Genomic DNA, 15847 nt, shown 5'->3' with positions numbered 1-15847 from the left:
GGGCTCCAATGCATTTTTACGTGTACATATATATTTGTGTGTGTGTGTATGTATATATATATATATATGTGTGTGTGTGTGTGTGTGTGTGTACATATGTATTTATATGTATATATGTATATATATATATGTATTTATATGTATATATGTATTTACAGATATATATGTATCCCCTTCGTCAGCACTAGATCCCCGAAAACGTTACACAATAAAGTATTGTATACTTGGAGTGAAAAAGACCTGAGAGTGAATCCTTTGTTCCTGTATGTTATTGCATCCTTGCACCCAGGCTGCTGTCGTTAGGAGGGTTGAGCTGAAGTTTGTGTTCTATATATACACACACACACACACACACACACACACAAACATAAATTCATATGTACACATGTGGAGCCCTTTGCAGTTAAGTAGATGAAAATATGTAAAAAAAATTGATACTATATTCATATTTCATAAAATGTTATACTGTGTGTGTGCGTGTGAGATATATATATATATATATATATATATATATATATACACATACATACATACATACATAAACACATACATATGTTTAACAATCTATACATCTCAGTGTTAAAGCCCTTTGCCTGCCTTTTTTTCCTAACACCTGAGACCTAATATCTTTGAGCCTTTAAAACTTTTTTGTGCAATATTAATTTTATTAGATGGAGTAATTATAAATGTACTTTGTAATGTATTTTTTATGTGTTTTGTGACACTTTTTCGTTCACAAAATAGTTAACCAGAGCTCTGAGGTCGCAATAACCTGAAGTGCATTAACTTCCGCCTAGATTTAGAGTTTTACGTTAGAAGGGGTGCGTTAGCTACGCGTGTTTTTTTTTCCCCCGCACCTTTTAAACAACGCTGGTATTTAGAGTTCTCAGAAGGGCTGCGTTAGGCTCCAAAAAGGGAGCGTACAGGCATATTTACCGCCACTGCAACTCTAAATACCAGCGGTGCTTACGGACGCGGCCAGCTTCAAAAACGTGCTCGTGTACGATTCCCCCATAGGAAACAATGGGGCAGTTTGAGCTGGAAAAAAACCTAACACCTGCAAAAAAGCAGTGTTCAGCTCCTAACGCAGCCCCATTGTTTGATATTGAAACAATATTGACAATGATGATATTAAAAACAATGGATAAGGCAATGTGCACAATTCCTAGTTCAAGGATCCTTGAAGGTACAAAACTAAAAACTTATTACAGTCATAGTAGACAAGGAACAAGAAATATGATTCGATAGATCACTATCTAAAGCTACAGGAGCTGCTGATGTGGATTAAGTGATGAATTGGTGTGCAAAAAAATATAATAAGAAAACAATGTCCAAAATGGGTGAAGTAGTGTCCAATGCAAATTAAATTGATATCTAAAAACCAATAAGTTCAATCAAATCAATCCAAATATGGTGAATGTGGTGAAAAAGTTGGTAAAAAATGTGTAAAATATATATAAAAAATTGGTTATATATATAGAGAGTGTCACAATCCTCAAAGTGTTTGAAACAAGTCACAAATCCAAAAGTGCTAGTGAACAAAAATAGTCCAAATGATATGATGTATTGGACCCTTTGGTTCTTGTTCTCCTAGTAGAAAGGGGTTGAATCACAGGATAGGGAAAAAAACCATAGTAAAAGAAAAATACAAAAAATGGGTCGAAAAAATATGGTGAAAAAACCTGTGGAAAGAGAAATACGAACAATGTGTAGCAGGTTCACAGATAATGACTCCAAATGGAAATAGGCTTACCAGTCTATGCATTTCGGCCCCTATAGGCCCTTATCAAGACTGGTTATTGGTACTTACTGTTGGCCTTTTATAGCTGTCTGACCGGATGTTTAGTTAAACAGCACTTCCGGTTTCGTTACTACCTATTCATGTGAATAGTGTGAATAATTTCATTACTAGAGTCCCTATTTATGAGAGACTTTTTTGTGATGGTTATTTGTTACTCTTAAATGTTTCAGGAATTGAAATAAAATTATTTGTTCCTAGTTTATGTAGCCTCCGTATTGGTGACATCACTTCCGGTCGGAACAGATTGCCGTGAATTACAGCTTATTTCAAATATGCTGAATTGTATACATTCTACTTTCTAAAATCAGTGTTTTAGATAACCTAATATCGATTACCCTTAAATGTATGATTATTTATACGATTATTTATACTCCTTATACTTATTCTTGATATGCCGATTTCTAAGCTATCCGATTGGTTGTGACGTCATCTGTTGGCCGCAAGGGGATTGGATAAGCTTATGAATATGTATTCAATAGTTCTCTCTTGTTATATTATATGTAGTCAGCTCAGGGGATATATTTCTATTCATAGTATTGCTCGAAATCTTAGTATTATGTCGTAAAGAATATGTTTAATATACAGATTTTCAAACTATTTGATGTGCCGATTTTTAAGCTATCCAATTGGTTGTATTCTCACCTGTGAGTCACAAGGTGATTGGATATGCTTATCGGTGTATAGTCAGCGAGTCATTCTTGTGTTATATATATGTACAACTGGGAGATATATTTTTGTCTTGTAATATAGGTCATAAAGGGCATAGATATATATTATTAGTTCATTTCAAACGTGGTGCTGTCTCGATCGTTTCTCTCATACATGTATATGTTTAGTAATTACACTGTCCTAATACAAATACAAGTGAATGTTTATCATAACTGAAGTGGAGCATATAGATCTCCTACTATGTGTTTACTGTGTAGTCCTTCAGGGAACTTGAGATACTTATTAGTGTTACTTAGTGGAGTTCCTCTGTTTAGACTGTACTAATAATAGTCATTATTGTTTTGAATAGAGGGCAGTGATTATAATGACAGATGCTTGATTTATATTAAAGTATCCAGTTTATACGCTTAAAATCAAAGGATTTTTCTTTCCAAGAGGTACAATCTTGGTACTAGCATCTAAGTGTTATAGATCTCATGTTGATCTCTATAGTAGATGGGGATATTAATTACAAAGGAGAAGGATCAAGGATCAAATTATTCGATATTAGGTTATCTAAAACACTGATTTTAGAAAGTAGAATGTATACAATTCAGCATATTTGAAATAAGCTGTAATTCACTGCAATCTGTTCCGACCGGAAGTGACGTCACCAAGATACGGAGGCTACATAAACTAGGAACAAATAATTTTATTTCAATTCCTGAAACATTTAAGAGTAACAAATAACCATCACAAAAAGTCTCTCATAAATAGGGACTCTAGTAATGAAATTATTCACACTATTCACATGAATAGGTAGTAACGAAACCGGAAGTGCTGTTTAACTAAACATCCGGTCAGACAGCTATAAAAGGCCAACAGTAAGTACCAATAACCAGTCTTGATAAAGGCCTAGAGGGGCTGAAACGCGTAGACTGGTAAGCCTATTTCCATTTGGAGTCATTATCTGTGAACCTGCTACACATTGTTCGTATTTCTCTTTCCACAGGTTTTTTTCACCATATTTTTTCGACCCACTTTTTGTATTTTTCTTTTACTATGTTTTTTTTCCCTATCCTGTGATTCAACCCCTTTCTACTAGGAGAACAAGAACCAAAGGGTCCAATACATCATATCATTTGGACTATTTTTGTTCACTAGCACTTTTGGATGTGTGACATGTTTCAAACACTTTGAGGATTGTGACACTCTATATATATATAACCAATTTTTTATATATATTTTACACATTTTTTACCAACTTTTTCACCACATTCACCATATTTGGATTGATTTGATTGAACTTATTGGTTTTTAGATATCAATTTAATTTGCATTGGACACTACTTCACCCATTTTGGACATTGTTTTCTTATTATATTTTTTTGCACACCAATTCATCACTTAATCCACATCAGCAGCTCCTGTAGCTTTAGATAGTGATCTATCGAATCATATTTCTTGTTCCTTGTCTACTATGACTGTAATAAGTTTTTAGTTTTGTACCTTCAAGGATCCTTGAACTAGGAATTGTGCACATTGCCTTATCCATTGTTTTTAATATCATCATTGTCAATATTGTTTCAATATCATCATTGTCAATATTGTTTTAACTACCTGTTTTTATGTTATTAAATTCAAACTGTTTTTAGATTCCAACGTTTACACCTAGCCTCCATTAGTTGGCGCCTGGTTACCCCATACCCCTAATCTAACCCAAACCCCCCTTAAAAAAACCTAACACTAAGCCCCTGAAGATCTTCCTACCTTATCTTCGCCATGCCGGGTATAACCGATCCATCCAGAAGAGGGTCCGAAGTCTTCATCCTATCCGGACCGGTAGTCATCTTCATCTAGGCGGCATCTTCTATCTTCTTCCATCCGGCGCGGAGTGGGACCATTTTGAAGCAGCCGACGCGGATCCATCCTCTTCTTCCGGCGACTCCCGACGAATGAAGGTTCCTTTAAGGGACGTCATCCAAGATGGCATCCCTCGAATTCCGATTGGCTGATAGGATTCTATCAGCCAATCGGAATTAAGGTAGGAAAAATCTGATTGGCTGATTGAATCAGCCAATCAGATTCAAGTTCAATCGGATTGGCTGATCCAATCAGCCAATCAGATTGAGCTCGCATTCTATTGGCTGTTCCGATCAGCCAATGGAATGCAAGCTCAATCTGATTGGCTGATCCAATCAGCCAATCCGATTGAACTTGAATCTGATTAGCTGATTCAATCAGCCAATCAGATTTTTCCTACCTTAATTCCGATTGGCTGATAGAATCCTATCAGCCAATCGGAATTCGAGGGACGCCATCTTGGATGACGTCCCTTAAAGGAACCTTCATTCGTCGGGAGTCGCTGGAAGAACAGGATGGATCCGCGTCGGCTGCTTCAAGATGGTCCCGCTCCGCGCCGGATGGAAGAAGATAGAAGATGCTGCCTGGATGAAGAGGTCAACCAGTCCTGATGCCCTCTTCTTGCCGGATAGGATGAAGACTTTGGACCCTTTTATGGACGGATCGGTGATACCCGGCGTGGTGAAGATAAGGTAGGAAGATCTTCAGGGGCTTAATGTTAGGTTTTTTAAGGGGGGTTTGCGTTAGATTAGGGGTATGTGGGTGGTGGGTTGTAATGTTGGGGGGGTATTGTATGTTTATTTAAATGCAAAATAGCTGTTTTCTTTGCGGCATGCCCCGCAAAAGGCCCTTTTAAGGGCTGGTAAGGTAAAAGAGCTGTAAAATGTTTATTTTAGAATAGGGTAGGGCATTTTTTTATTTTGGGGTGCTTTGTTATTTTTTAGGGGTCTTAGAGTAGGTGTAATTAGTTTAAAGTTCATGTAATCTTTTTTTATTTTTTGTAATTTAGTGTTTTGTTTTTTTGTAATTTAGTGTTTTTGTTTTTTTTGTAATTTAGTTTAGTTGATTTAATTGTAGATAATTGTAGGTAGTTTATTTAATTCATTTATTGATAGTGTAGTGTTAGGTTTAATGGTAACTTAGGTTAGGATTTATTTTACAGGTAATTTTGTAATTATTTTAACTAGGTAGCTATTAAATAGTTATTAACTATTTTATAGCTATTGTACCTGGTTAAAATAAATACAAAGTTGCCTGTAAAATAAATATAAATCCTAAAATAGCTACAATATAATTATTAGTTATATTGTAGCTATATTAGGGTTTATTTTACAGGTAAGTATTTAGTTTTAAATAGGATTAATTTATTTAATAAGATCTATTTTATTTTGTTAGATTTAAATTATATTTAACTTAGGGGGGTGTTAGGGTTAGGGTTAGACTTAGCTTTAGGGCTTAATACATTTATTAGAGTAGCGGTGAGGCCCGGTCGGCAGATTAGGGGTTAATACTTGAAGTTAGGTGTCGGCGATGTTAAGGAGGGGGTTAATAAAATTAATTATAGGGTTTTTGAGGTGGGAGTGAGGCGGTTTAGGGGTTAATACATTTATTATAGTAGCGGCGAGGTCCGGTCGGCAGATTAGGGGTTAAAAAGTGTAGGTAGGTAGCGGCGACGTGGGGGGGGGGGGCAGATTAGGGGTTAATATATATTATGTAGGGGCAGCAGATTAGGGGTACATAGGGATAATGTAGGTTGCGGCGGTGTGCGGTCGGCAGATTAGGGGTTAAAAAAATTTAATAGAGTGGCGGCGATGTGGGGGGACCTCGGTTTAGGGGTGCATAGGTAGTTTATGGGTGTTAGTGTACTTTAGAGCACAGTAGTTAAGAGCTTTATGAACCGGCGTTCAGAAAGCTCTTAACTCCTGGCTTTTTTCTGCGGATGGAGTCTTGTCGTTAGATTTCTAACGCTCACTTCAGCCAAGACTCTAAATACCAGGGTTAGAAAGATCCCATTGAAAAGATAGGATACGCAATTGACGTAAAGGGATCTGCGGTATGGAAAAGTCGCGGCTGGAAAGTGAGCGTTAGACCCTTACCTAAAAGACTCTAAATACCAGTGGTAGGCCAAAACCAGCGTTAGGACCCCCTAACGCTGGTTTGACGGCTAACGCAGAACTCTAAATCTAGGCGTGATTGCATTTACTTTCAACTTGTAATATGAGAGCATGTAACTGCTAACGCGCCACTTATAATCTGGCCCTTTATTGGGAATTACATTTTAAGTATATTGTCCCTTTAATAGCATTTGGGGAAATAAGGGTTGTTCTGCCTTAAAATTATCCGCTATAGCTTACAATTTCTTTGCTTACATTAGTTAGAAATATGCTGTTGTGTTGTTTTCTGACATGAAGTATGTGAATGCTTTGGTGCTAGTGTTTTACGGGCAGATATAAACAATTACTGTGTTAGTCTTTTATCTACATTCTTTAGTAGGTCACCGGTGCTATTGGTTGCATTGGCACTTAACAATAATTAATCCATGTAATTTATCCTGCTCTATTTAGGTATCAGATGATGACTCTTATGTCAGTGATATAAGTGATAACATTTCGGAAGATAACCTTAGCAACGACATTGACCATGAAAGACAGTCTTTAGGTAAGCCTAAGTGCAGTATAAGGCAAATATTCAACTGCACAAAGTATTTATAACCAATAGACAAAATATATCATTATCTAAAATAACTTTATACGCATTTATGTGTAACCTAATTTGTTTGCAAGTTAAGAAATGTATCAAATTATTTTTGTATCTCTTATAACTAGTGCTATATATTAAAGTACTGTATAATAAAGTGCTATATAATCAGTTGTGTTAATGTTACCTTTTTATTTTAGATTGCAGTTCTGTAACAGAAGTTGATGGTTGCTTAAAACATAGGACTTGTCTTCCTGCTCCGTGTCCTAATACAAGTAACATTAGTTTGTGGAATATCCTCCGTAATAACATTGGAAAGGATCTATCCAAGGTATCAATGCCAGTAGAATTAAACGAGCCGCTCAATACCCTGCAGAGGCTGTGTGAGGAACTTGAATACAGCAGCTTATTGGACAAAGCAGCTCAAACTCAGGACCCATTTGAACGAATGGTACTATTATTATTATTATTATTATTATTATTATTTTTATTTTTTTAAATGCAGTACTTAATCTTCCCTATGTCTGTGGAACATATTGTATTTGTAGAGCTACAAAGTAATTAGTTGTATTAGGAATCTTGGGCATAATGCACTGTGGGCTTTCAAAACCCAAGCAGTAAAGTTAGAACAATTAGACTTATTGTCACTATATACCTGCATTAAAGGGACAGTCTAGTCAAAATTAAACTTTCATGATTCAGATAGGGCATGCAATTTTTAATAACTTTTCAATTTACTTTTATCATCTAATTTGTTTTGCTGTCTTGGTATTCTTTGCCTAAAGCTAAACCTAGGTACTGTAGGCTTATATGCTAAATTTCTAAGCCGTTGAACTGCCTCTTATGCTCACTCATGTAGAGTTATTTAAGAGTCAGCACTGATTGGCTACAATGCATGTCTGTTAAAAGAACTGAGATGAGGGGGCAGTCTGCAGAGGTTTAAAAACCAGGTAATCCCAGAGGTAAAAAGTGTATTAATATAACAGTGTTGGTTATGCAAAACTGAGGAATGGTTAATAAAAGGGATTATCTGTATTTTTAAACTATAAAAATTCTGGAGTAGACTGTCCCTTTAAAGGGATTGTACTCAAATTTGTTCTGAGTCATGTGGCTCTCTACCTATAGAGATGCGGGAGTTGTTCCTATTAACCAGTAAGAATCAGATACCTGGTAATCGGTTTCACTATATATTTAATATTCCTATCCTTTTCTTCAGATGTGTTAATTTTAGCTCTATCATACGCATAAAAGAAACAAACAATTTGAGTAAAATATTTCTTAATTCATATAATTTTGCAAATTTACTATAATAGTTATTATAATATTATTTTTGTTCAGTGTAAAGAGTGATGGTTGTGTGCATTTGTGTAGTGCAATGAGGTGTTTATCTCCCAGATCTTCACAAATGTAAATATGGCTTTGCTTTGCAGTGCTCTCTGTATAATAGCAAGCAATCCTGCGCAGATCTAATCATTTAAATGGCATACAAGGTGTGCATAATTAGTTAATTAAATTCAAGCTGCCAACTATAATGAATTACCAGTAAATGTATGCTAGATGATTTTAAGCATAGTTAAAAACTGCATGTGTTTATATTCTAGGTATACATTGCTTCGTTTGCAGTATCTGCATATGCATCTAGTTTCTACAGAGCTGGAAGCAAACCTTTTAACCCTGTTTTGGGTGAGACATATGAATGTATCAAAGAAGACCGGGGATATCGGTTTGTTGCAGAGCAGGTATAATTTGTTTCTGCTTTGTTTTTAAGTATTTAGACTTATTTAGTTTCACACTTGCGTGTTTTATATGGAGCAATTTTTGTCTTCTATTTAACTCAGATGAAATGAGTAAATATGTTTTCAGTCTTTATATGTTTTCTTTTGCACGCACACACATACATTGACCCAACCGCTGGATCTCATTAAGATAAAATAGTATACATCAAACATGATGGGTCTGTACAAGCCACAGCCAACTTTATTAACAAATAATTAACATAATTCAACTTTAAAACCAGATTTATAAAAGCCAGGTAAAACCCACAAAAGCTTGCCCCCACCCCTACATTTTCTCCAGTTAACCAGAATTAGGCACACCTCTAAACCAGTTTGCACCCATGTTATTAATTGGCAGGATGTTCCAAAATATGGCAAATTATAAGGCACAATTCAAAATGTATTTGTATTTAAACCAGATTTACAGTTAGTTAAATGTAATAAATACATAAAAAGCTAGGATCAAATCACTGCTCTGAGGTCTAACGTGGAATAAATGGTTCCGGAGACATGTATCAGGTCAGACGCCATAAGGGGCGGTCTTGTTCTTCCATTCTGACATTCTCTTTTCATTGGCCAAAAGTTTCTGCCTAACTCTTAGTGTGTGGGTGGCTTCGATGTTTACCTGTCACAAATTATCTTCAGTTTCATGTGTTCTTACCAGAACATGACAAAAGAAACGTAACAATAAATAAATTATTTTTGTATCTAATCTTCATGTTTTTTGTTTCTCTAATTTTGATTTTGTAATTTGAAGCCAAAAAAATGAAAAGGAGACAAACTTGTGATTTTACAAGTAATTTGGAAACTGTCAAATACTATTATTCTGTGTAGGAGAATATTGTCAAAATACATCATCATAGGAACTTATTTGTTTTTGATGTGTTCCAGGTTTGTCATCATCCTCCAATATCAGCTTGCCATGCAGAATCAGAAAACTTTGTATTTTATCAAGGTATTTATTAAACGTGTGTGTTCAACCAACTGTCATTTATTGATCATAATATATTTAAATGTTGTTTAAGCAATATAGCCCAGGAGCTGAACTAGTTCACCTAATAGGAATGCTGCATAAATAAATGCTACAGAGAAAAGAATCAATGAAGGGGCAATCATTTCATATCTGAACCATGGTATTTGAAAAACAGATACTTTTTATAATGATCTTTGTTTTCCTGCTTGAAGGAAATGTGTCCTTATCCACTAACAGGACTGTGGGAGTTGTTCTCATGAGTCGGTCAGCAGTTGATCCCTGAGGATTTCCTGCTAGCTTAAATAATTAATTACCCTTTCATGTTTTCCTATATGTTGCTGTTCCTCTGCCCATAATGGATACTTTATTTCCCAAAGGGGGCGCAATAAGATTGGCTAGAGCCTGAATCGTCAGTGAAGTAACAAATAGAGTATCCTTTATAGGTGTTATTGCACTCCTTTGGCATCCAGCAAAGAAGGCACGATAAGATTGGCTACAGCCTGAATCGTCAGTGAAATGGTATTTAATAAACAAATTAAGCATTTCCAAAGCATTTCATGAATGCTTTGATTACAAATATTGTAACTAAAAAAAGTTAACGTTTACCATCACTTTAAGTGTATTGACAAGAGTTATATGACATTAAGCAGTGGCAGAATGAGTTAGTGGCATGTTTATGTGGAACTGGCCACGTGATGGTACCATGTCTTGATGGTGAAAGCCTCTGCTGAAGTTAACTATAAAACGCCTGTCCTTGAAATGATGCAAAACCCACTTTCAGTAGAATAATTCTTCTTGGCTCTCCTCTTTATCCTTGTGAAAAATGCAGACCAGTATCATTATAAAGCCAAATAGATTTATGTTGAATACAGCCATAAAGTAAACACAAGTAAAAAAAATAATTCAATTGTATCTTTTGTTTTAATGTTATATTCTGTGATCTCCATTAGCCAAAATGTTCCATATTTTCTTTATGCGATTTTCCCAAGGATGAATGGGTGAGCAGACAGGTGTCTCGTATGCCTTGTCTCTGTGTCAATAAACATGTTTTTGTTTTCACCCTCTAAGTTTGGGTACTATTGTTAAAAACTGATTATTACAGTTGTCTTTCGGTGTCTAAAAAGAAAATAGAAAATGTGTTCTAGCATGACTTGCCATTTTAGTGGTTTAATATATTATTGGTTCATAAGACATCTAAAGAACATTCTGATAGAAGTGAATTCTGAAAACCGCAGTCATAAAATAATAAAGTTCCAGGTTACGCAGTGTTTAAATACAAACAATGCCAAATAAACTAGAACTCACTGGATTTAAAGAAAGCGCCAAAATATATGTCAACTGACTAAAACATTTTTTTTTAATTAGACATCAGGTGGAAAAACAAATTCTGGGGTAAATCAATGGAAATTGTACCAGTAGGCACTTCACATTTGATACTCCCAAGGTAAGTGCTACATGCTTGGGTTTAAAATGGTTTATTATTTATAAAACATATTTATAAATACAGTTTTATGTTTAACAGCCATATAATGCTTACAAATTAAACCTGAAGTGTTTGGCAATTTACTGGTAATCTTGGAGCAAAAACGTAACAGAGAATAGCCGTTAAAATATTGTCTGACTTAATGTCTCTTAATGTCCTTCCAATTACTTTTTTCACCAGCTGCAGAGTATAAAATGTATGAGAATTTGTTTTTAAGGTTTATTTGTGCATATGAAATAGCTGATTTTGTGTTTTGAGGCCACAACCTAATAAAATGGGTTGAACTTGTAGGTATAATCCGATCTCATTACTTTATCACACTGTGTACATATACCTGCTTCTTTATCTTATGCTTCTCCGTAAACCAATCACCAATACTTGGAGCGAACAATGGAAAATTAACATTTTATTACCTTATCTCTTCTATACCCCACTGGGAGTGTAATTTCTTCTACTGGCTGTGTTTACACAGTTTGGTCTTAAGGCCAAAAACTCAGGATAGGTGGGGATACCACAACCTAAATTAACTATTTCAAATACCAATATTAGGGTAATGGAAATACACTCCAGTAGGTAAAGTTTATCATTGAGAACAATTTTGAGTAAACTGACTATGTAAAAGCTGATATGTCAGAGCTTTCAAATCTTGGTTCAAAGTCAACATGAACTTAATATCCACAGCATTCTATCTTCCAACTTGCAAAATACCAATTTTTCCTTGAAGCATTTTAGATAATCTATTAAACAGTAGAATAGAACAGTGTGTTTCACATGACCTTGAATAAGAACAGATATCAAAGTACTCTAATTTATTATATGATACTAAAATCATAGCTCATAGATGGGGACCTTCTTTTTACAGTGTGTGCCCAAATATTATTCTAAACACACTCTCAGGTGCTCATGGTATCTTTTTTTTTTATGTTAAAGACATTAGAGAAACATTGACATTAAAAATGAAATGCTGATATATAGCATGGTGTCATAATAAAAATAATCTAGTTAAGAGATATTAGACACCTTTCTTTTGTGTAACAATTGCTCGTTGCCCAACACCCCCAAAAGAAGCCAAAAAGCAAAATCTGTAACCTATATTTTAAAAATACTGCACATTGTCTATTCAAACTATTTGTAACATTTGCAGGTCACAGATTTTGCTTTCTGGCCTCTCTGGGGAATGTTGAACAAACACAATTTTTTTCACAAAAGCACGAGGTCCTTTTATACTTTATAGTTGGCCAGAGGTTAAGTGTTACCTTGTGGTTTGCCTTTCTTCTCCCACAACATCATTTAAAACATCTTCCCATACAGACTAGGCATTTATTTGTCCACAAATAACTCTTAATTTGTATCTGTTTACATCACATTTTATTTAAGTTTGTATCTCATTATGTGAAACCTTATGCCCTTCAGATTTGTTGCTCACCTTCGATTTAAAAATAAAACTCATCAACAGAACGTTTTCTTGGGTGTAAAGTTGATTAAATCTGCTATTGGTTTCTTTATCTTTTTACATTTAAGGTTTGAAGATCACTATGAGTGGAATAAGGTAACATCTTGTATCCATAACATTTTGAGTGGCCAGAGATGGATAGAACATTATGGAGAGATAATCATAAAAAATACCACAAATAACATTTGCCATTGCAAAGTGACCTTCATCAAGGTATGGCTTTTTAATTGCTGTTTAATATAGGTTTAGTAGTTATCAATGTTTTCTGCTTTTTTTTTTTACTATTTATTCTGTGTATTCCAACAAAAACATGTTCAAAAAGAAGAAAAAATTATATATATATATATATATATATACATTTATTTATAGGTTATAGTGGGAGGATAATTAATTAAATTACCTGCTGATTTTAGCACATGTAACAATAAGAAACCTACATAATCCTTGGTTATGCAAATGATTAAAGGGATACTAAACCCACATTTTTTCTTTTATGATTTAGATAGAGCATGCAATTTTAAACAACTTTTCATTTTACTTCTATTATCTAATTTGCTTTATTCTCTTTATATCCTTTGTTGAAAAGCATATCTAGATAGGCCCAGTAGCTGCTGATTGGTGGCTGCACATAGATGCCTGTTGTGATTGGCTCACCCATGTACATTGCTATTTCTTCAACAAAGGATATCTGAAGAATGAAGCAAATTGGATACAATTAGTAAATTGGAAAGTTGTTTAAAATGCCATACTCTATCTAAATCATAAAAGAAAAAAAATTGGGTTTCATGTCCCTTTAAGGGGATTTGGAGGTTTTAGAACATTTCAGTAGAAGCTGTAATTCCTTAATGTTTAAAACAAGCAACAACAAAAAAGTGCTTTCAGTGTATTTTAAAATTAAAGAAAATGTGCAGGGAATAACATTTTTATATACAGCTCATTTAAAGGGACACTATAATCAACCTTTTTCTGTAATCCTTAAAAATCAACATGTTGGCATTTTTTGCCTTTAAAATATGATGTTTAAATTAAAGGGTCATAAAACAAGTTGGGATAGAGACAAAATAATATAATATGTACAGTACTTTAATTACTTTACCTGCAAATTTATACTGCAGCGCCTCGCCATTAACCCTTTCTTTTTAGTTTCTGAATTGTAAAGCTCTAACTCCCCCACACAATTCCTTTTATGGCTGTATCTATGTTTATTGTTCTTTTGGTAAAATGCAAAAGTGCATAGGGATTATCTGCTGGAGCATGCCTAGAAACTGGGAACTCAGTTGAAATACAATGCCTGTGTCTAAACACTGATAAGAGGGGTGGAGATGCTGCTCCAGGCAGCTTAGCTTTGTAATTAATTTTGCTTATTTTTTTAAAATTATCTTAAAATACTTACCAGCAATTTTTAATAATTTTTTTTATGCAAACTATTTTAAATTAATTAACCCTTTTAGGATATGCACAGATCTGAACCTGTTTTATGGCACTTTAATATGAAATAAAATACCATTAGTTGGTAGTACATATTAGGCAATGATAATTAGGAAGTGCATTTCAGCCAATCAGCGATGGCAAGAAGTACATAACTAATACAGCTGTATTTTTTGTTCCAAAAACACATAGTCTAGTTAGATGCTGCTTCTTTATATGGAGGACATAACATTTTGGAGAACTTATTTACCATGTATATATCAAGAGGAATCATTTAAAGTCACTGAAAATTACAAGAAAAGCCTTTGGTTTTGTTGATATGGCCTGTGACTTCATTGCTCAGTATTCTAATTGAATGTTTGAATGAAAAAAAAAAGAAAAAGTATACATACAGGTTTTAGGCATCTGAAATTAGAATTAGAAATAATTCTCCCTTTTTATACCGACTGTGTATTCGCTATGATCTCTGTGGTGTTTAATTTTGCTATATTTGGCTTACTTGTTGCCTCACTTTTGCTGCCAGCTTAAATTTACTAAAGTTTAAATGTTCAACAAAGGCTTTGTACTTTATTAGATATTTTTGTTTTGTGATATGATTTCTAAGCTGGTCCTCACTAGCTTATATGCCTATAAAAAAAACAGTGATGTTCTGTATGTGTTACATCCATATGCTTAAAATGACAGTCTACACCAAAAATTTTCTTATTTAAAAAGATAGATAATCCCTTTATTACCCATTTCCCGTTTTTGCATAACCAACACAGTTATATTAATATACTTTTTACCTCTGCGATTACCTTGTATCTAAGCCTCTGCAGACAGCCTCCTTATCTCAGTGCTTTTGACAGACATGCAGTGTAGTCAATCAGTGAAGACTCCTAAATAACTTCACGGGAGTGAGCACAATGTTTTCTATATGACACACATGAACTAACACTGTCTAACTGTGAAAAACTTTCAAAATGCTCTGAGCTAAGAGGCGGTTTTCAACGGTTTAGAAATCAGTTTGAGCCTAGCTAGGTTTAGCTTTTAAAAAAATACCGAAGCAAATTTGATGATAAAAGTAAATTGGATAGTTGTTTGAAATTGCATGCCCTATCTGAATCACGACAGTTTAGTTTTGACTTTACTGTCCCTTTAATGTTAGTAATGCATTGTATTAATCATCTAATATATGAATCTACTGAAACTCTGACATAATTTAACAAGTGTAAAAAAAAGAATGTGTCAAGACTTCTAATAAAACCTTTGGTTGTGTTACAAACAGTTAAATGTATAATTCCCCAAATCTGGAATACCAAAACCCAGAATTATTCCAAAATCTAAACTTTTTCATTAATATTTTTTTTTATAAAACTATTAAAAGTTAAAATTTCTTATATACATGTGGTGAGCATACATGATCCATTGTTGAATAGGATTTTGTACCTACACCTGCTGAACATTTACATACATCTACGGTCATTCTACCTCTACTGAAAAGTAATGTTTTAAATCTTTGCTTACAGTCAAAATATTGGAATCCAAATGTTCATGAAATCGAGGGCACCATCATGGACAGAAATGGCAAAGTAGTTCATAAACTGTTTGGAAAATGGTATGAGAGCCTGTTTTATGGGAGCTCTTTATCCCCCACCTGCGTCTGGAGAGCGAGTAAGTTATTGATATACTGGCTTGTGTGCTGCCATGTAATTGAAGTTCTGATTTATTGCAACTGATGGAACAC

At 34.4% G+C, this 15847-nt stretch overlaps 1 protein-coding gene across 5 annotated transcripts in view; it reads left to right on the top strand.

Annotated features, from left to right (window-relative positions):
• Positions 1 to 15847, top strand: part of OSBPL3 (oxysterol binding protein like 3) — a 580670-nt gene that overhangs the window by 548879 nt on the left and 15944 nt on the right. For all 5 annotated transcript variants that reach the window (XM_053714156.1, XM_053714152.1, XM_053714153.1 and 2 more), the window contains 7 exons: positions 6877 to 6970; positions 7210 to 7460; positions 8611 to 8748; positions 9676 to 9739; positions 11123 to 11201; positions 12762 to 12906; positions 15630 to 15774. In XM_053714156.1, coding sequence (XP_053570131.1) covers positions 6877 to 6970; positions 7210 to 7460; positions 8611 to 8748; positions 9676 to 9739; positions 11123 to 11201; positions 12762 to 12906; positions 15630 to 15774 — 916 coding nt within the window. The remainder of the gene's footprint in view (positions 1 to 6876; positions 6971 to 7209; positions 7461 to 8610; positions 8749 to 9675; positions 9740 to 11122; positions 11202 to 12761; positions 12907 to 15629; positions 15775 to 15847) is intronic.

The sequence above is a fragment of the Bombina bombina genome, chromosome 5 (assembly GCF_027579735.1).
Source record: "Bombina bombina isolate aBomBom1 chromosome 5, aBomBom1.pri, whole genome shotgun sequence".
In the NCBI taxonomy this organism is placed as follows: Eukaryota; Metazoa; Chordata; class Amphibia; order Anura; family Bombinatoridae; genus Bombina; species Bombina bombina.
The sequence above is the reverse complement of the archived record's forward strand: the minus strand, read 5'-3'. Positions and strand labels throughout refer to the sequence as shown.